Below are 21,038 nucleotides of genomic sequence, written 5' to 3'. Positions count from 1 at the left end.
TGAGGGGCTCTGAAATCCTCTAAGACATTTCTCTCTAGCAAAGCTAAAAACTAGCAGTTCATGAAACTCATCTGTTTGTAAAGCACAGAACACTTTTTTTAACTGCATTTTAACACAAAATTTGTCCTTTCTGACTGTCCTTGAGAATGTGGGCAATCTGGCTGTCCTGCATATAGGGTGTGAATTCCTCACTCACCTGGGTGTCTACAACTGGCCCTGAGCTCTCTTCTGGGTTTCCAGCCTGGCCCTGGGGGGACATGTGGGTTCATGATTTCTGCAGAATAGTACAAATGGAAGGGGCAGGAAGAGCCCTGTGTTCAAGAATTACAACGAGAATGATGCTGGCTAACAATTCCATACCACATGCCTTTTACCCAGCACTGTTCTAAGTGTTTTATACCTAGAGACCCATTTAATCTTTGCAACAACATTAAAAGCATAGGAGGCATGCCGTGGCCGGTTGGCTCAGTGGTAGAGTGTCAACCTGGCATGTGGAAGTTCTGGGTTCAATTCCCAGTCAGGGCACACAGGAGAAGCAACCACCTGCTTCCCCCTCACCTTCCCTTTTCTCTCTCTCTCTCTCTCTCTCTCTCTCTCCACACACACACACAGACACACACACATACACACACAAAGCCATGGTTCAGTTGATTTGAGTGTGTTGGCCCTGGGAGCTGAGGATGGCTCCCTGAAGCCTCTGACTCAGGCACTAAAAATAGCTCAGTTGCAAACATCATCCCTGTATAGACAGAGCATCAACCCCAGATGGTGTTGCCAGGTGGATCCCAGTTGGGGCACATGTGGGAATCTGTCTATCTCCCCTTCTTTTACTTAAAAAAAAAGACACAGGAGGCATGATTATCTTCATTTTGCACATGAAGCACCCGACACCCAGGTAATGGAAAGACAGGATATGAACTTTGTACTCCTTCCTGGGTGTTCCCGGAATGAAAGCACCCCTCTTCTCTACTTTGGTGAGTGACATGAAGGGCTGGCCCCTACACTGACACCGCCCCTGACAGTCCAAGGACCCCTATCCCAGAAGCCTGCCATGGGCACAACACATGGCCACCTCTCCCTCGCTCCTCTTTGCCTGTCTCACGCTCGCTCAAAGGCACTGTTGACTTGTTCATGCTGAGGGTTGATGACTCCTATGTCTGGTGGAAAAATGGAAATGAGTTTTAGGTGACCTAGGTGGGGAGGCAGAGGTCTGACATTCTCGTGTCTTGTCACTGTGCTCATGGCCTGGAAGACGTGTGGTCCCCTGTGGGCGCAGCAGTGTGGAAGCCAGTATTACGCGACCGGGGTCTGCTCGGACGTCAGTCCCGACTTTCAGCTCTCAGCCAGCTTCTCACCTGCAGTGCAGGGTAAGTGCGGGGTGCGCGGAGGGTCTGGGCAGCACCTGGCGGTAAAGGGAGGGCAGACCACGGCCACGTGCCGCCCTGTCCCATAGCTCTGTCTGCCCACTCCCCATTTTGCTGGTGTGTGCAGCCTGACTCACCTATGGCCATCTCTCTCTTTCGTCCTCCCCTGTGTAGCCTGTCCTTCCTTCATAGATGTTGTGGTGGTGTGTGACGAATCCAACAGTATCTACCCCTGGGAGGCAGTAAAGAACTTTCTGGAAAAATTTGTACAAGGCCTGGATATTGGCCCCATGAAGACACAGGTATGAACGTCAGCAATACAGACGTCCAACCCACAGCTTGTTTTCTGGGAAAACAGTGTTAGATAGGCGCTTGTAATTTTTGCATTCGTCAGAATCCGATATCAATTGTGTTTGACCGTGATCTTGAGAGGTAAATGAAACTTGTAGTCTCTTGAATTACTCTATCTATGCTGGTCTTTGAGCTTGGATTTCTGTTTCTGACATAGGCATCAGGTACACAAGATAGCATTTTAATCTTCTTTTGTTGCTTATTTCTTCCTCCTCTGATGAATTTATTAATATATTTTAAAATCCAATATAGTGTATTTTCTTTGTACCCACTTGGACTAATAGGGAATTTCTCTCATTTATTCTGAGCTGGTAAACAATTACCCTTGAATTCTGGATTTTTATAAATCAGTCTGTAGACAATGTAATTCCACTGTTTATTATTTTATAGTCTTTTGTCATATTCTAGTCTGCCCTCCCTTTTTCAGTAGTTTTGTTTAGTTCTCTGCATTTGAAGGAGTCTTTCATTTGTTTTTCTATCTTCTTGAGATAGGCAACCAGCACTCAGGAGCAGAAGCGTCATGCTTCTTTAAAACTGAATAGCACTATGTTTAGTCCTGGGTTTCTTTTTCTTTATTTTTTATTGGATTGCCATTCCTTCAGTCATTCTGGTTGTAGCAGCACATAGACACTGGGGACCGGTTCCCAGAGTGACAGTGTGTGTTCTTGGGCTGTGTCAGATGCTCCAGTGCCTGCCATCAGCTAACATGTGTCAGAACGTCTCCCCCTATATGCTGGTCGGTTATCTATACTGAAATTTGCTTTTCATCTTTGCTACGCAGTAGTATTAAAAAATTGTTATACTTTTTCCCATTGACCTTAGTTCCTAATACCCAGAGCAGGTTAAATTGCCAAAACTGTGAAGGTTTCACTGTGGACTCTTACCAGAACGTTCTGTTAAGTAAGACTGGGTATAGCCTGGGCTTCTGTAGAAACCACTGTCAAAGCCCCTCGTAAGAGGAGTTTCATATGGACCTGCTGTTTTCTCCATCTCTAAATGGATTACCCCACCAACAACAACATGACTTAATCAATAGTTTCCTGTATAGAATGCGTGGCCTTTCTCTTCTTGTCTTCTTAACCCATGCACCTTCTTTCCTCTGGAGGTGGTTTTACTCAGCCTCATTGCCTGTGATGTAGATGTGACTTTTCTGGGAGTCCTGGTGGACCACCTTTCCTTAAGCGTCTGTCCGGCCTGTCCCTGTCCCATACAGAGGTTCCAGGGTTGCATCCTGGGAGATGCTACCGTCTTCCTCTCATATGAGACTCTGAAAGCCTCAGAATTATTTTTGGCCCTGTCCTCTCTCTCTCAAGTCTTACAATCTCTCCTAAAAATGGGAGGGGGAGGGTGCAGTAATACATTTCTGCCATCTAGTGAAAGTCACAACTGAAACTCAGAAATCCAGGCCCCCTGGGGTCCCCGACTCCCAGGCAGACAGGCTGATTTCTGTGCAGAGAGGAAGGTCAGTAAAGGAACTATCTGACCCTCTGGATCTAAGAAGAGTTAGGTTACATGCCCAGACATCCTGTCCAGGAGGGGTTCTGTCTCTCAGCTCCCTCAGACCAGACTCTCTTGGGTGCATTTTCTCTGATGCCTGGAATCTCTTGCACCGTGGGCACAGGCAGTGTCTTTGCCCTGAGGTATGTGATGAGTGGAACCAGGGCACAATAAATTTATCCAGACTGACTGCCTTGAAGAGCAGCAGTAATCAATTGTTTTGAGCTCTCCTCCTCTTCTTATTATGGAATTATCCCCAATGGATGAGATGTTACCTTCCATTGATGGCTGCTCATAAATATTTACATGTTGATATCTACTGTTCATTAGAAAATTTATATCATTTTTCTTTATCTTTCTGTTATGAATGTTTTTCTGATCATGATCCACATTAGAATACTATAGGGCAGTGCTTAAACATTTACAACTATTACTCTAGGGAACCAAGTTGTACACAATGACACCTTGTCTTGCTTATCAGTAAGTGCTGAGCCCTGTTGCTCTACCCTCACAACCCCTAACAAAGAAGTCATTTCATTGGAAGAAAAGGAACTGCTCTTAAGAACAAATTTGAAAGTGATTCCCTGAAGCTACCTGCCATGTCTAAAGGCATGTTTGATGTTGATTCTGTTGGTCAAATGAGAATGATTTATAACTTAGTGACAATCTCCTAATCAACTTCTGTTCTCCTGCAGGTGGGGTTAATTCAGTATGCCAATAATCCGAGGGTTGTGTTCAACTTGAACACTTTTAAGACCAAGGCTGAAATGATCACCGCAACCTCTCAGACATTCCAACATGGGGGCGACCTCACCAATACGTTCAAAGCGATCAAGTACGCAAGGTAAGTCGTGAGGCAGATAGCCCTGGGGTCTGACCAAGTCCAAGTGCTTACAAGTGAGAAAAAGAAAAGAGAGAGGAACATAACATCCCTGCTATCCACACCTAAGTCAGAAATAATAATGAAGAAAAAGTTGAATTGTTCTGTAACTTAACAACACTTGGAGAAGACAGTGGGAAATGAAGTGTAAATGATCCTAGGACTTGTGTGAGATAGTCACCGACTCTCTGAAAGATTTTATTTGATGTAATGAAACGAGGAGAGCTTAGGCTGAAACAGGAGGACACGGAGCCATCTGAAATTATTCATTGATGTGTGTCAAGGCCCCCGACAACTTAAACTAAGGGAGCGCTTTATGAAGATGCAGAAGGGCTATGGCCTCTCACCCCTAGACCACTCTGCAGTGGCCTAGGGTCTGCAGCACGTGGAGCGGGCTGCTGACGCTGGTGACAACCTGGGCGGGTGGTCTGACAGTGTGCTGTCACCCTCCTCACTCTGAGCCCCGCCCCTCTCGTTTCCCCCGCCCCGCCCCTCTCGTTCCCCCCGCCTCTCTTGTCCCCCCCCTGTCCCCCCCCCCCCGTCCCCTTCAATCTGTTTTAATCAAACACCTTGACAAAAATGCTAATCACTTGCTCTCCTGTTGTGAAAAAATAAATGAGACTGATAAGGTCCCCTTCTCTTAAACCCACTCCCTGCCTTTTGCATCTTATATATTCCTTCCTTCTATCATGATTGATCCCTCAAGCGTCTATACCCGCCTCCCCCACACGTCCTTGAAACACTTGGCTCTGCCACCAGGCCAGTGGACGTGGTCCCCTCCATCCCCCACCGCATGGAGACCTCATCCTTGAGCTTCCTGAGCCTTGGGTAGTGATGAGAACACACTGTTCTCCCACCTCTGCTGCCAGGACTCCAGAGACTTCTAGAACCCCTGCCAAGGTTTTGCCAACAATTTTGCCTCTTCGCTGCCTTCTTTTCCTGTTTTCTTTTCGCTCTACAGAGCTGTCTTTCTTTGTAGCCCTCTTCCCGTGGGCATCCCGTGGGCACCGTGTCCATGCTCACTGCCTCGGCACCAGCCCTGTAGGCTTCCCACAGCTGCATCATCAGTTCTGAATGCTCCCGAAATGCACACAGGACCCAGCAGACACTGAATCTCTCCATGCAGAGCATCGGGTCTCTTTTCAAAATCGGTGCATCCTAAACTACTGCCCTGCTACTACCCCAGCTCACAATTTTGTCGTTTTTACTCATGCTACCACCGCCTCCTCCAGGAAGGAGACCAAGAATGTGACGGTTTTCTTCACTCTCCTGCACCTCCTTAGGTCCCACATCTGAGAGATCTCCACATCCTGTCATTGCTATTTCTGATGTCCTCAGCTCTGCTCCTTCCTTTCGCTGCACACATACTCTATTTTAGCTGCTGCTTCTATCAGCTGGTGACTCTCCCTGGATGTCTCAGGACTGCGAGAGACGTGGGGGATGTAAAAGGGCTGATAGATAAGAGGTCTTTTTAAAATACTGTGTCAAATATAAAAGACCCACAAAAAAAATTAGTAGGTTTGATTATATCAAACTATAAAATTTCTGAACAGAAGTAATATCATTAAAACTCAAAAGGTGATAAATGAGTTTAAGACATATGTTAGATATATATAAACAAGGATAAATTTCTTGATTGACAAAAGATCTGACTAATCAGTAAGAAAATGATGAACATGCCAAACAGGCTAGGTGGGAAAGATGAATGGATTAAGCAAAGAAAAAATAGCTCATGGACACAGCAGCGTGGGGTTATGAGAGGAAGAAGGGAAGGGTCAGGGAGGCAGAAGAGGGTAAAGGGGGGATAAATGGGAATGAAAAGAGATGTGACTTGAGGTGGTGAGCACACAATACAATACATAGATGATATGTTATGGAATAGTACGTCTGAAACCTTATGTAATTTTATTAACCAACTTAATCCCAATAAATTCAATTCCAAAATTTATAGAGAAATACAAATGGCTCGTGAACATATGAAATGCTCATCATCCCTTTGTAATGAAAAATGCATGTTAAAACTCCAATTATGTATTATTTGTCACTTCTCAGAAAGCCCTGAATTAAAGGGTTTAACAACCCTCATTAGGGAAAAGACAGAAATGTATTCTTGTACCCTGTTGGGAATAGAAATGGAAAGTTCTGAAGGTTGGTTTGGCATCAGCAATCAAAATTTGAAATGTATCTATTCTTTGTTCCAGTTATTGTATGGTACATATACCAAGGTAGAAGGACATTTATTATAGCATTCATTGCAAAACTCAAAATTGCCTTAATGCCCAATAGGGGGGAATTGGTTAAATAACCATGGTGCCTCCACACACTGTTAAAAAAGGAACAAGAGCACCCTGTGTGCCGACATGGAAAGTCCCCTATCAAAATGAAAAGCAGCTCTATAGACTGTGCCCCATTTTGTAAAGTTGTATGGAGTAAGACTATGTTTATACATCTAGGAAGACATTTTCTAGGAAGACACATAAAATGATCACCGTGAGTACCTTTGGAACAGGGGCTTGGTGTCACATTTCTGTTTCATAACTTCCAAATGCTTTTTTATTGAATATATCTATTTTTTTAAAACTTATTTATTTATTTATTGTGTTTACATAGATTCTAGTGTCTCCCCAAAAGCATCCCCCTCCCCTGTATTCCCCTCAACATCTCTCTTACCCCCTTCCCAACAGCTCCCTCTCCCCTTCCCTTCAGGTTTAATTCCATTCCTCAGTTCACATTGTTTCTTGTATTCCTCAAATGAGTGAGGCCATATTACTTTTTTAACAAAACAATTTGTATCAAAAAAAGTGAGTGCAGATTCAGTGGCTATAATTTATGATGGAAGTCTTTTTGACCTGTTGATTAGTAGTAATGAATTTGATTTTCTTGTCAGAAGGTAATTCTAAGGGCTCCTGATCCTGAGATGCTTATACACACGCACACACAGCACCCACTGTGGAACTCATGGACATTATTGTCAAATGCCCAGCAAGAGTGATATGTGTATGTTTCTCTACAAGCTACAAGAGGAGCATACTTAAAATACGTCTCCAGACTGACATGAAGAGAAATTTCAAGTCATGATTGGTCATGCCCAAGGTGGTTCCAGTGCCTCTTTCTAAGAAGAGGTCCACATTGTAAGTTTGTTGTTGTTTAGTCATAAGTCTTTAATTTTATCTGCCACAGAGATTTCGCCTATGCAACAGCTGCTGGTGGCCGGCCAGGCGCTACCAAAGTCATGGTGGTTGTCACCGATGGTGAATCTCACGATGGTTCGATGCTGAAAGCCGTGATTGATCAGTGTAACGATGACAATATTCTGAGGTTTGGCATAGCAGTAAGTGCATTTTCTTTTAATTACCTTTCATTGGATGGGTCAGCGTTCCTCTATAACATCACTTCCCAAGACTGCCCTTCTCATCGGCCGTCAAGCCTTGATATAAAAGTTTTCCTCTGCAGTCCTGTCGATGAGGGGGATGTGGTTGTACTTCTGTGGAGGAACTATTATGTCCAGAAATTGCCTAGAGTGTACTAACAGGGAGACTGATTTACAACAGTAATGACTGTTTTCCTTCCTCTTCCTGTTTCCAAGGTTCTTGGGTACTTAAACAGAAATGCCCTTGATACTAAAAATTTAATCAAAGAAATTAAAGCAATTGCCAGCATTCCAACCGAAAGATACTTTTTCAACGTGTCTGATGAAGCCGCCCTGCTGGAAAAGGCTGGCACCATCGGAGAGCACATTTTCAGCATCGAAGGTAAAGGAACTTCCCACAGTTTTCTTTTCAAAAACCTTTGTCAAGATTTCTTGATTTTATTACTGCAAATTTGCTCCATGGATGTTAAATTAAGTTGTACACCTAGTAGGAAAAGAACTCTTATAAATCAGTAAGAAAAATAGGCAAAGAACATGAACAAGTATTTTATAAAAGATGAAATACAAGTCACCAATAAACATAAGAAAATATTCCCACTTTCAGTAATTATTTAAAAGTATAAATTAAAGCAATGTTACTTTGTGCTGAAAAGATAACAAGGACTGGTAATGTTTAATTTTGGAGAGATTATGGAGACAGGAAGCTCATAGACTGTCAATAAGATTATAAATTGTGTAGCATTTTGGGGGCCATGTAGTAATATCTGTTAAAATTGTAACTAGTTTTACCTTTCAGTACTATAGTTTTTAGAATTGTAAAAACGTTTACTTTTTTAGTGTTATATTTTCAATTTCTGAAATTCTTGAATTGGTTTACAAAAACCATGTATACTTTTAAAGTTAGAAAAACATAGTGAAGAGTTTGTGTAGTTCAGATCAGATCTACAGTAATTACTTATATGGCCTTGGTTAATCTAGCCAGTGTAAAAATGTTCCCTGTTCAGGAGCTCACTTGTAAGGAGGACTGGAACTCATCTCCAGTTGGTAAAAAGTCCCACGTGAACCCAAACCTGGTTCCTGATGGTTAACCCACACAACTAGTATCAGTTAAGAGCATATTCTATTGAGCACCTACTATGTATCAGGTATTGCTTCTGAAACTAGGTCCAAGGGGATTGCATAAATTAAGCATTCATTCCTAAGTCATAACTTAATCTTCTGATTATCCACTGGAAAGTTCTATACACAAAGATCGTATTGCTTCTTCAACATCCCACGGTGCTGTTAAGTTATTTAAATCATTTTCAAAATCTAATGTGCCCTGAACTAATACTAAATTATTCGGCTACCTGTCGCAGTGATTTTTTATTTCACAGTGGCATGAATTTGAACAATCGTGATGTGGTCTAAATGCTAACTAAAATTGATTTTATGTATTATCTGGTACTACGGATTTTGGGGGAACACTGAGCTACTTTAAAAGTTATCTCTACTCATCCTGTGTAAGGGATTACATCTTTTAAACAAGGGACTGCGTCATGGGGAACAGTTTGTCTTCTCTAGAATCAAGTGACACTCCAGTGAATCGGGCTTCGTTCGTGCAAAGATGGTGAAGCCACCATTTCGGCCTCTGTGAATGGAAAGGAGCATGGATTGGGTCTCATGGTGCCAACTGAGTCAGAGGCACTCCGTATGTTGAACTAGGGACAGCCTTCCCAGTTGGTTAGGTTCCTACTCAGTCCTGAATCCTGCTCCCTGACGCCTGACCCCAGTCCCTGTCAGCGTTGTCCTCCCCACAGGTCAGCTGCCGAGTTGCTCCCACTGCGTCTGAGATGTGCGGGCATCTGTTAGCACCAATACTGAAAAGCTAAAAGTTCGGATAGTTTCTTAGCTAGCAATCATCATTTGTTTTTGTTGTTTTTGTTTTTTAAAAAGACTATTACCTCAGTTTTCATCTTACCTCATCCTCTATATTGAGTGTTCTTTGATATCAGAAACTTCACATCAATCAATATATTAAAAAGTAATCAAGATTAATGACAACTTGAATCTCTACCTTGGAAACACTGTGGGTTTCCCCAGCTGTTGGGATACTTAGTGAAACCTTCAGTCTGCCAGCTCCATATTTTTGAGTGACCATCAGCACATTGTGTGTGTGCATGCACACGCGTGAGACGAAAAGAATTGATTTAAAATTGATGACAGGGATATAATTCTTGTAACTGCCGTTTCCCAGGCACCGTTCAAGGAGGAGATAAGTTCCAGATGGAAATGTCACAAGTGGGATTCAGCGCTGATTACTCTCCTGAAAACGTGTGTATATCAGATAACTTCTAGCCATACTGTCACCGGGCTTAACACATGTGGGTGTGGTGGCTGCCTGGACCACCAGATGGGAAAAACAGCCATCTAGTGATCAGCAGTTTGGATTCCTAGTCCTAGCCGTTGAGTCTCTTCACACTGCTGACTTGCCGTCCAAAGCAACGCAGGTCATTGCCTTCCCTTCCCTGTTCCATGGGGATTTTGTATGGAAAAAAAGGATAATGGACAAGAAAGCCTTTGAGCGCTACAGGGGACAGGCACTATGTTAATGCAAGGTATTATCATGGCAGGAATTTCCCTTGAGCCTATTGACTAATGGAAAAGTTTGTTAGACACACAGACGCCTGTCATCACTGTCCTTGTAGAACTCCAAATTGCTGGGGTATCTCTTTTCTAAAAGCAGAGACAGAAAAGAGTTGGAAAAGTAAGAAGTTAGGAAAAATGCGAGAGGGGGAGTCTCCTTAGCTCAGGGAGGTCCACTCTTCTACAAAGCATCCGTCACTCAAGCGTCTGATTCTAACTCTGCTCGGGATGTGAGTGGGACAGTTCAAGGACAAAGAGGGGACCCTGAGGAATCCTCGGGGAACAGCCTGAGCTCAGGGGATTGGATCAGCAGACACAGCTCGTTTTCTCTCTAGAATTAAAGGTGCTCGCTTTTTCCGGGTCACCAGTCATCAGAGATGTTCAGAAAAGTTATAGGTCTTCCCCTCAGAAAAAAATGTAAATGAACCCTGACAGAGAGAATTTGGGACACAAAGTCCTGAGGCATTTTTCTCCTCTGAAGCTCCTCGCTGTACCTCATTTTCAGAACCCAGATATATGAGTTATTCGCATAAATCTCAACAGTCTTTTATTCCCAAATACATCATTTCCCTATTTGCTACTTATTAATTAATGGCTTGTATTTTCCAACCCAAAATCATATGTTTGATGTTTCCTAATATCTGAGGTCAAAAGTTCAAAAATGATAAATCCCATCCTGACCCGCCTTGCGTTCTGTGAGGATTCCTGGGTTTGAGCATTCGGATGGGGTGTGGCGTCTGTCCATCCACAGTAGCTGTCTCCTGTGTCGCCCCTGCCCCGCCCCTGACCAGGGCTGACCTATGACAGTTTCCTTACATTAGACTATGGGCGCCCTTCATAGCTGTGCTATTTTCAACTCGACGGGACCGGCTAGAGGTGATGAAGGAACATTTGAGGAGGAGTCAAGGAGAAAGTTGACAACAGAAGTGTGTGCACAGGGCCTCCCACAACCCCGACCAGGGGCTTAGCCACACCCTACAGCCCCCAACCTCCGTTCCTCTGTCAGCCATGCTCTCCTGTCTCTCAGGCGGCCTCGTCCCCAACCTGAGCTCCTCTCATGAATCATGAGACCAGAGGCTCCCTTCTCACCCCTCCCCAAAGGTTCACTACTATTCAGCATTTGCAAATGTGCACCTTTGAGTGGGTATGGCTATGGGATCCCCCTGATTATAGCTTATTATAAAGATTTCTCTATGTAATGTGTCATACCACCTAAAGCCCGAGGTAGCATAGCCCATGGGAAGGCTTGTTTTTCGGCACAAATACATACGTTACAATGATTCTGAGATAGATCGACATACATTTGTATACTCTTCATCATGCTTGGTTGTTGATTTATTTCCCCTAAACCAAGACAATTTATTTCAGCATTTTGCCTACCCTGAATTCTTATGCTTTACAGGTGATTTTTTTTTTCTTTATTAATCTTCATTTCTTGATTATTTTAGGATATTCTGATGCTGGGGGCAGTGGGAGCTTATGACTGGAGTGGGACGATTGTCCAGAAGACATCTCATGGACATTTGATCTTTCCTCAACAAGCCTTTGACCAAATTCTGCAAGACAGAAACCACAGTTCATATTTGGGTAAGGCGAGCCCCTTGCGGGATCTCAGGATCAGTTCAGTGCAGCCCAACAACTATCATCTCCATACTGCATTCATTGCACAGTATTTACAGTCCCTCTTGGCTTATCCGGCCGTCATCCATAACTACTTAATGAAACCTGTATTATACTCACAAATGTCTTCTGGCTGTTCAAGTGGTTGTTATTTATCTGACATGATTGTGTTTCTGCAAAATGGAAATGGTACCTGAAAGCCAGTTCAGCAAGCGCTGGCCTGATAGAAATTCAGAGTTCTTAGTCTTTTTTTCTCTCTAAGAAGCAGCCACCAATTTTTTTGATCATTTACCATGGCTTAGTTCCTGAGTTGCCTACTTGGTGGAGGTGAACATTTACGTCCTCCCAACAGCCCTTTGAGGGAAGTGTTGTTATCCCACTGTACCTTTGAGAGCCAGTGACGTAAATAATTTGCCTAAAGGTCAATGATGCAGTAACTGGCTGATCTAGAATTCAATGCAGGGACCATCTGAGTCCAAGGACCATCTGTGTTCTCTCCATTAGGCAGGATTACCTTGTAAAATCCATTTAGGACCCGATTAGAGAAGTAGTTGTTGAGGGCCAGGTTCGTGAGTGGCTGATGGGGACAACCCGGAATCTAGGGTCAGCCTTGCAGGTAGATGTCCCACCTACGCAGGACAGTGCTGCAGGTCAGAGGGCAGCAGGAGCAGTCCGTCCTAGCAACGGGAGGATGTGCCCTCAGCAGCACGCTCAGGACTGGAAGAGCTTTGTATCGCACCTAACAGGAAAGAGCCTCTAACCACCTGGGCCAGCTCTGCACGCCTGCCTGGCTGCGACTCTCCACTGTACCTACTCTGTAACCCTTTCTCTCCTAGGTTATTCTGTGGCAGCGATTTCTACCGGAAAGTGGGTCCATTTTGTTGCGGGTGCTCCTCGGGCCAATTATACTGGCCAGATCGTGCTGTACCGGGTTGATGAGAATGGCAACGTCACAGTTATTCAGGCCCACAGAGGCGACCAGGTAAAGTCCATTGTTGAGCAGGTGACATTAATTTTAGGGACAGCTGGGGCAGGTGGGGGAGTTGGTGGAAGTGGACACGACCATTGATCGCGTGCGCATCCTGTGGCTGGCTCTGTCATCTGCGTTTACTTCGGTAGTCCTTAAACCTTCACCACACTACTGAGACCCGCCATCCCCTTTTGATGGGTCCCTGAGAAACGGACCAGCTTTCTAGGTCACTTAGGTTTCATGGGGTTGAGCTGTCATTCAGACCCAATCCTGGGCAGCCTCCCAGCCTATGCTGTTTGCCTACTTCCTGTGCCGTATTTTTGACTCCCAGATTAATAATACCTAGGCCTTCTTTAGCCATGATGATGGGCACCAAACCACTGCTTCATAGGCAAGCCCCTACTCGGAGCCTAGGGTTTGGAGGAGAAATAATGGGAAGAGGGGAGTGATGTTCTGTCGCGTTGACCTTGCTGAAAGCAAAGCAATTTTCTTCTCTGCCACTTTCTTCCAAGGTGTGACAGTTTCATAGGCAGTAACGGCCATGATGCCAAGCCATGGCCCATTAGAGCAGAGGTCAGCTGATAGACTCCTGTTTTCTTACTAAGCAGTTTGGACCCATGGGCTGGGTGCGTATCGGAAACGAGTATCAGCTCTCTGACAGCCAATGGAAATATTTCTCCCTGGAGTCAGAGAAGCTGCCTCTCCACAGCTTTCTCTTCTCTGGGATTTGACCTGACCCACTGTCTCTATGGATTTCCAGGAGGAAGAAGACCCACGGCTTTGACTTCCTTGACCACCAACCAGCTCTGGTCACATACTTTTCTCTTTAATATATTTTTTTAAAGGGTGCTTTTAGTTTGAGGAGGAAAAAGAAGGAAACAATGGAAGTGTAACAGAAGGAATTATTTCTTACTCATTCCCAAATCCTTAGGACGTCTTCACAGAGGCACACCTGGAGCATCAATTGAATGGGACGGACAGTCCAGTTCCCAGCCGCTCTCATTTCACGTTATCTGCCCCTGTCCCTCCCCGCCCAGCAGCTACTCTTGTCCCAGCTCAGGCCATGGACACTGACACCACCCATGGGTCCCCACTCCTCTTCCCTGAGCAATCTCCTTGGTGCTTTTATGATGCAGTTCCCGTAACACTCAGTCTGTTTGAGGTTCCTTCCTCCCTGCGCTCTGACCACACGCTGTTGGGTGCTCTCCTCTATTATCACATAGTTCCCCATGGAAGCACAACATCTGTTCCACCTCTCCCTCCTTCTTCTCCCCCCTTTCTCAATTACCCATTCCTTAGACCTTATCTGCACCAGCCTCAGAAACACCTGTAGTGTTTATAAAAGTACCCTGGATCACATTCTAGGCACTGCACCGAAATCTCTGGAAATGGGTCTCAGGAACCTGTATTTGTAAAACTATTTTATCAGTGATTTTTTGGGCACCCTGCAATTTAAGAGCCAAATATTAGAAGGTGATACAACCTGAGAGAAAGGGACTCTGTTATCCATCTTTATGTTCCTAGCACTTTACAGGTAGAAACCACTCCCTTTTTCCTTGTTGAGTACACAGAGGTTCAGTGTAATACTAAGGGTATGTGAACGCCAGGACTCAGAGTTAAATATGCCTTGTCACTGCAGATTGGCTCCTATTTCGGAAGCGTGCTGTGTTCAGTTGACGTGGACAGAGACACCGTTACAGATGTGCTCTTGGTCGGTGCGCCAATGTACATGAATGACCTAAAGAAAGAGGAAGGGAGAGTCTACCTGTTTACTATCACAAAGGTAAAAACAAACTGTGACTCTGACTTCGTTTAATCTGTATTAGCATTTGGTAAATAAAAGTTAATCTGCACTTTTGCATTTGATTAAAGAAAATCTAGTATTATTGAATGCTGATGACCCAAAATTAGTATGGTATATATTTCATCATTTTGGGGATGTCACCATACAGTTACAATTTTAAAAATCACATGAACTAGAGCTTACTGTATCATGCTCTGACATTTTCCTTGAGAGGTCTTTGAAGTTATATTCCCTTAATACAAATGAAGTCATTAAAAATGCATGTCATTTTTTTTTAAATACACCCATGTGCAGACTCACAAACATCTGTATGTTTCCCAAGTATTTTATCTAATTAGTCTTTGCTGTAGAGACAGAACAAGAACAGCTCAAAACTATCTTGTTAACTCTCTACAGTGAAATGGGCAGATCGGACCAGGCACTTGGGAAACGTCCATGTAATCCTGGATGCTTTCTACCTTAGTTTGCCAGGAAATTCCGTTGCTTAGTGTAACATTTAGGTGTCTAACCAACTCCTGAACTTTCCAGTTCTTGCATATAAAACTCAGCACACTCTAACATGGAAACACAGTTTTTTCCAACTAGTAGCCTGAACTCTGACTCTGTATCGTAAGTACGGTGACGTAGAACATTTGATGACCACAGAGGGGAAAAAGGTGGAAAAGTGAAGCTGATATTATATAATAAATACTATGTTTAGCTGTTGTAAACTTTGTCCTACCTTATCTATTTAAGTTAATGTAGAAATCAGCCCTTGAAAGAAAGCAATGCAACAATTCTAAAGCATATAAATGATGTATAACTGAGCATCCAGTAAGGATGGGGCATATCTACTTGGCTGAAAATGGCCCAAATCCCAGTTTCTTGAATGTCTCTTGCTTGTCAACTCTTCTAGATTACCATTATTAGTTCCTGAAGGGGAGAAGACCTACTATTTTATCAAACTTAGGGACAGGGTGGTTTGTTTCTGGAAGATGGTTGTCAAGGAGGCAGAATCAACACTGACCGGGTTACATGGTTGAGAAGCAGCACTTTCCTGAGAAGTCACGCAGTGTTTCCATTCTGGATTTCAGATGTTGAAAAAACAGCTGCGTCTTTTACGAGGAAATGTCTTTTCTTTGGGTGGAATTATTGAGTGTTTCTTACAATGGGCTAGTAACAGTCTCATTTTTCACTTAATATATATATACCATTATAAACATGCCCCACTGTTCAGTAAGTTTTATGTAAAGGTCTAAGTTAAGATGTTACATTTTATTTTGTCTCTACCTTAATTTTATTCAACATGTTTGTAGCTTTTCACCAGAATTTATTTTTTTTTTAATCAAAAGGTTTAGGAATAGGTGAAGATCTTGATATTGAGGAAAAGGGGAGCCATAGGAATAGATACTTTCATTTAGGTTGTGTCACTAAAGTAAAGACAGTATCTCTTTTCACCTTGTTCTGTGAGCATATATCCTGTGGCCTTCCTTATGAAAATTCTTATTTATAATGATCATAACTGAAGAAATTTGGATTCTAGGTGTACAACCCTATCCACTTTAACCAGTTGGCAAATTGATAATGGCCATCATTTGCTGTGAATTTTAATTATAAAATCTATAAGGTTTGCTTTACTATCCTCTCCCCACTTTTTAAGGGCATTTTGAATTGGCACCAATTTCTTGAAGGCCCCGGGGGTGTTGAAAACGCTCGGTTTGGCTCAGCGATTGCAGCTCTCTCGGACGTCAACATGGACGGCTTTAATGATGTCATAGTGGGGTCACCTTTGGAAAACCAGAACTCCGGTGCTGTGTACATCTACAACGGTCATGAGGGCACCATCCGCACAAAGTACTCCCAGGTAACCCATGAGGTTCACGGAGATGTGTTCACACACGGTGACATCGTGTCTGAGTGAGAATACCACACAGGCTGTCCACTCCACCCTTCTCACCTTATAACTTTTTTCACTTATGCAATCAAGAGTTAGTGAGCTGCTACTACAGTTTGTCAAGGACTGTCCTAGCCTTTGAGGAGGCTGCAAAAAGCAGAACAGACAGAACCCTGCTCTTCACGGGTCTTACGTCCTGGTGAAGGAGACGGAGGAAAAAATAAGATGAATAATCTAGTGTGTTGCAGATAGGAATAAACAATAAGGAACTTCTATAATGAAATAGGGAATAAGTTATCAGGGACAGGAGGTATCCATTGTTTGAAAGGGCGACAAGAAGTCCTTCCCGGGAAGGTGAGTTTGAGGAGAGGCTTGAAGGAAGTGAGGTAGGATTAGAATCGGGACCTGAACTTGGACCAGCTCCTTCCCAGGCCACCCATCCTTCACTGCTTTCTGCTGGTTTGGGACTTTATGGTAGAAGATTAATGCTGTTTCTTTGATGGGAATGTGGCTGCAAGAAAAACACATAGATAAGATGAGGTTGAAGGTCCATGGTGTGCCATGGAGAACAGGCGTGTGGGAAGTGGCTCTGGAGAGGACGGGACAGTGCTGGGTAGCAGCTGCTTCTCTCTGTTTCCATGGTCACACTACCCTCTAATTTCACATCAAATGTGTCCTTTCAGAAAATCTTGGGGTCTGATGGAGCCTTTCAGAGCCGCCTCCAGTACTTCGGGAGGTCCCTGGACGGCTTTGGGGATCTGAACAGGGATTCCATTACCGATGTGTCTGTTGGTGCCTTTGGACAGGTCGTCCAGCTCTGGTGAGTCAGCAGGGGCCGGACATGGACCAGCTAACTCAGGTGGCCTGCAACGTGGGCAGACTACTATGCTGGCCCTGTGGCTGTCACGGGCAGCATCTGAGACTCTGGGGCACTGACGAGGTGTGGTTTGCACAGAGGAAGGGATGTGTTCTCCATGGTGGGAGAAGAAAAATATTTTCTTGGGCCCTGGCCAGTTGGGTTAGTGGCAGAGCATTGGCCCGATGTGTGGATGTTCCAGGTTTAATTCCCAGTCAGGGCAAATAGAAGAAGCACGCATCTGCTTCTCTGCCTCTCCCTCTCCCCCTTCCCCTCCTCACTCTCTCTCTTCTCCTCCCACAGCCATTGGTTCAAGGAAGTTGGCCCCAGGCACTGAAGATAGCTCCATGGAGCCTCTGCTTCATGTGCTAAAAATAGCTTGGTTGCCAAGCAATGGCCACAGATGAGCAGAGCATTGCCTAGTAGGGGGCCGGCCAGGTGGATCCTGGTTGGGAGACATGTGGGCATCTGTCTCTCTGTCTGCTCTCCTCTCACTTAAAAAAAAAAAAAAAATATATATATATATATATATATATTTGCTTCTCTCTGTGGTGAGCAGAAGTGCATTGAAAAGATGGGGCCCTGGAGAAAATGGCATTTGGAATATTTCAGAATATTATCTTCCAGAGGGCCTCAGCTCCCTCCGCCCGCAGAAAGGAAGCTCTCTCAGAACACCCTGAACACCCTGCGCACGCAGACCACACGTGTGAAGGGCAACTTCGCATGTGGTTGGGAGGCACTCTTTGCAGTATCAGTCATGAACAAGAAGCCATTATGTGGGCTGGGTGACCTTCCGTTGACCTCAGTGGGGATCCAAGAGCAGGGGGAACAATGAGGGATTCAAGGGCCACGTGACTCGAGGACAAAAATAAGTGTCTGGGGCCGGGGAGGGAATGGAGTCGGGAAGAAACCAAGAATCTGATCAAGAGTCCCGAAGGAAACACAGTTCGGCCATTCATTCACTTGTTCCCATTGGAAGAATGTGCTTTCCACATCCAGCTACATCAGGAACAGAAAAACTACACATGGATGTCGCATCGTTTCTGAGTGTGATGATACTGTTTACTGTGTCTCACTGTGCTTTTAAAGGACAAAGTGCGGCGTTTTATTGAAAACTTTAAGTGGAAAAATAAAACTCCAAGATCATGTTTAAGACTTTAAAAATGAGGAAACATCTTCACGTGATTTAAAATCGGTAAAGAGAAGCCTACCAGTGGAAGAACACAAGGTGTGAAAGCAGAGTTATGTGACTGATGTGTACAGAATGAGAAATTGCACCTTTCGGGAGAATGACCCTGAAGCCATCTTGGTAGGCATCATCCTAGGAGGCTGTATTCCTACAAGGCCATGGCATTCTCTGTAATAGAGTCAATGGCGGCCTAACATTTTTCTTGGAAGGTGAATTTGATTCTTCAAAAGAGTCAAGACACATGAAATCAATTTATCGAAGTTTAGTCAAGCTAGGTTAATCCAGTTTTGTGGTTACATTCCTGTAATGTGCTGAGACTGGTTTTCCTGGATGATTTTCTGAGAAAAACTTTTATTTATTTTAGTGAGAGAGAGAGAGACAGACAGACGGACAGGGACAGATAGACAGGATGGGGGAGAGATGAGAAACATCAATTCTTTCTTGCGGCTCCATAGTCTCCTTAGTTGTTCATTGATTGCATTTTCATATGTGCCTTGACCGGGGGGCTACAGCAGAGCGAGTGACCCCTTGCTCAAGCCAGTGACCTTGGGCTCAAGCCAGCGATCTTGGGCTCAAGCCAGCGACCATGGAGTCCAGTGGCATAGCGAACATAACTGGCGCCGGGGGCACGACACTTTATTGGTGCCCCCCTCCCCCCTAACTATGCTTCTACTACGCTTTTCTTGTTTGTCTTGGAGACCATTTGGCGCCCCTCTGCGAGTGGTGCCTGGGGCATGATAAACCCCCTTGTCCCCCCTCGCTATGCCACTGATGGGGTCATGTCTGTGATCCCATGCTCAAGCTGGTCAGCCCACGCTCAAGCCGGTAACCTCAGCGTTTCCATCCCGGGTCCTCTGCATCCCAGGCCGATGCTCTATCCACTGTGCCACCGCCTGGTCAGGCGAGAATAATTTTTGAGAAACAAGTTTACAGAATACTGTAAATCAATGCCATCTCTATTGGAATAAGTGCTCAGCTTCTCAGGGAGACTGACTTAAAGAAAACCTCCATGTAGATTTTGTAGAGCTTGTAAGTTTGTGGACATGTAGCATTTATACAAGATGCTTTATGACTGCTTATCAGGGGGTCTGATAGATACACGATTAACTATAGAAATAATTTTTCAACAGAATCAAGTCTTGACATTAAAAGCAAATGGGTTTTTATACCTCCTTGCAGTACTCTTCAAAACAGGGAAATTATTAATTTTTAATTGCGGCCTTGTAAATATATAGTTAAGTCTGTGCACAAGGGGTCATTATGATGAGGTACAAACTCCCCTGGCCAAGTAATGAGGAGACCCTGGGCTCTGATTTCTCACTTAGTAAACTGGGAAGTTCCTGAACATCTTTCCGTCTCAGGCTTTTGCACTGATAGACAGAGTGATATTTGTCCTGCCCATTTCTCACAAGTGTTGTATGAGCAAATGAGGCCCTGTGTGGAGGAGAGCCCTTCAGCTGTCTAAACAGCTGAGCCGGAGTCAGAAGCCCGTAGCACCCCACCTGGGGTGGCCTCCTCACCACTTTCTGGCCTCAGACTCATTGCCACCATCTTGGTCACATGCCTCACCTCCAGGAATCACCACCAGCTGCCGAGACAACAGGGAACAACCCCAGGTGCATTCCTGAGCCCTGCACACACACACACACGCATGCACACACCCCACTGCCACCTGCAGCCTCCCCTTCCTTTGTGAGAAAAGTGAATGTCACTGTGTCCAACTGGCACACCACGTCAGGGACCGTGCCTTGCAGACAGACACCCTGTGCTCACGCATGCCTTCATGAGACAAAGATTAGTAAACATGGACCGTGCTGGGATATAGTTACCAACAAACAAATTACACCTTAGATGAGCCACCTGAGAGCTCTCTGATGCAAAGCACTGCTATGTGCTCAGACGGGTGGGTAGGGTAACGGTGACAACTGTGATGTGTACACCCGGCAGACGTGCATTCATCCATTCATCTGTCCCCACTGTGTCTCTCAGGGCGCAGAGCATCGCGGATGTGTCTGTAGACGCTTCTTTCACACCAGAAAAAATCACCCTGTCCAACAAGAATGCTGAGGTACGCCTCAAACTCTGCTTCAGCGCCAAGTTCAGACCCCCCAAGCAGAACAGCCGAGTGGGTAAGTGGGCCTGGCATGGTCTGAGCAGAGACGGGTTGGCTGAGAGGGTTTTCGTCCTGCATAGAGCTTGTACTTTGAGTTTGTAGCCCAAAAGGAATAGGGGTTTTATTTGCAGACATTGAAATTGCCACCCAGTGAGGTGCCCGGGGAAGGGCTAGTTAGGCATGTGTTTAGGAAGGTGACACTGTGCTGCACAGAGCTGTCATCTCTGTGACACAATCTTGGGCTCTCCCAAGCCTGTCCCTCAAGTGCCTCCTGCCACAGGTCCCTTCCACACAACCTCGGGCTTGCACATTCACACGGGGGACAGTGGCCCAGTTTCAATGACAGCATCTGCTGTAAGGTGGCCACACTGGGACCCAGAAAGAGCTGTTCAGGACGAGCAGCAAATATCACCCCTATTCCCAAGAAATGAGTAAGCATGAAAAGGACAGAAAATAGGAAAGACTAGATAATGTATGCCCGGTGTATTCAATTTTCTAAGTAACCCAGAGAGGCGAGTGCAAGTCT

The 21,038-nt window shown here is 44.7% G+C and overlaps 1 protein-coding gene across 2 annotated transcripts in view; it reads left to right on the top strand.

Moving 5' to 3' along the window:
* The window catches only part of ITGA2 (integrin subunit alpha 2), an 89,472-nt gene that overhangs the window by 40,735 nt on the left and 27,699 nt on the right, over positions 1-21,038 (top strand). For both annotated transcript variants that reach the window (XM_066377848.1, XM_066377856.1), the window contains exons 5-16: positions 1,253-1,367; positions 1,539-1,666; positions 3,908-4,056; positions 7,273-7,423; positions 7,679-7,844; positions 9,699-9,775; positions 11,536-11,674; positions 12,544-12,689; positions 14,317-14,460; positions 16,121-16,324; positions 17,038-17,174; positions 20,389-20,528. In XM_066377848.1, the coding sequence (XP_066233945.1) occupies positions 1,253-1,367; positions 1,539-1,666; positions 3,908-4,056; positions 7,273-7,423; positions 7,679-7,844; positions 9,699-9,775; positions 11,536-11,674; positions 12,544-12,689; positions 14,317-14,460; positions 16,121-16,324; positions 17,038-17,174; positions 20,389-20,528 (1,696 nt within the window). The remainder of the gene's footprint in view (positions 1-1,252; positions 1,368-1,538; positions 1,667-3,907; positions 4,057-7,272; positions 7,424-7,678; positions 7,845-9,698; positions 9,776-11,535; positions 11,675-12,543; positions 12,690-14,316; positions 14,461-16,120; positions 16,325-17,037; positions 17,175-20,388; positions 20,529-21,038) is intronic.

Source organism: Saccopteryx leptura, chromosome 1, assembly GCF_036850995.1.
Source record: "Saccopteryx leptura isolate mSacLep1 chromosome 1, mSacLep1_pri_phased_curated, whole genome shotgun sequence".
Lineage (NCBI taxonomy): Eukaryota > Metazoa > Chordata > Mammalia > Chiroptera > Emballonuridae > Saccopteryx > Saccopteryx leptura.
This window is presented reverse-complemented; position numbering and strand designations above follow the sequence as displayed.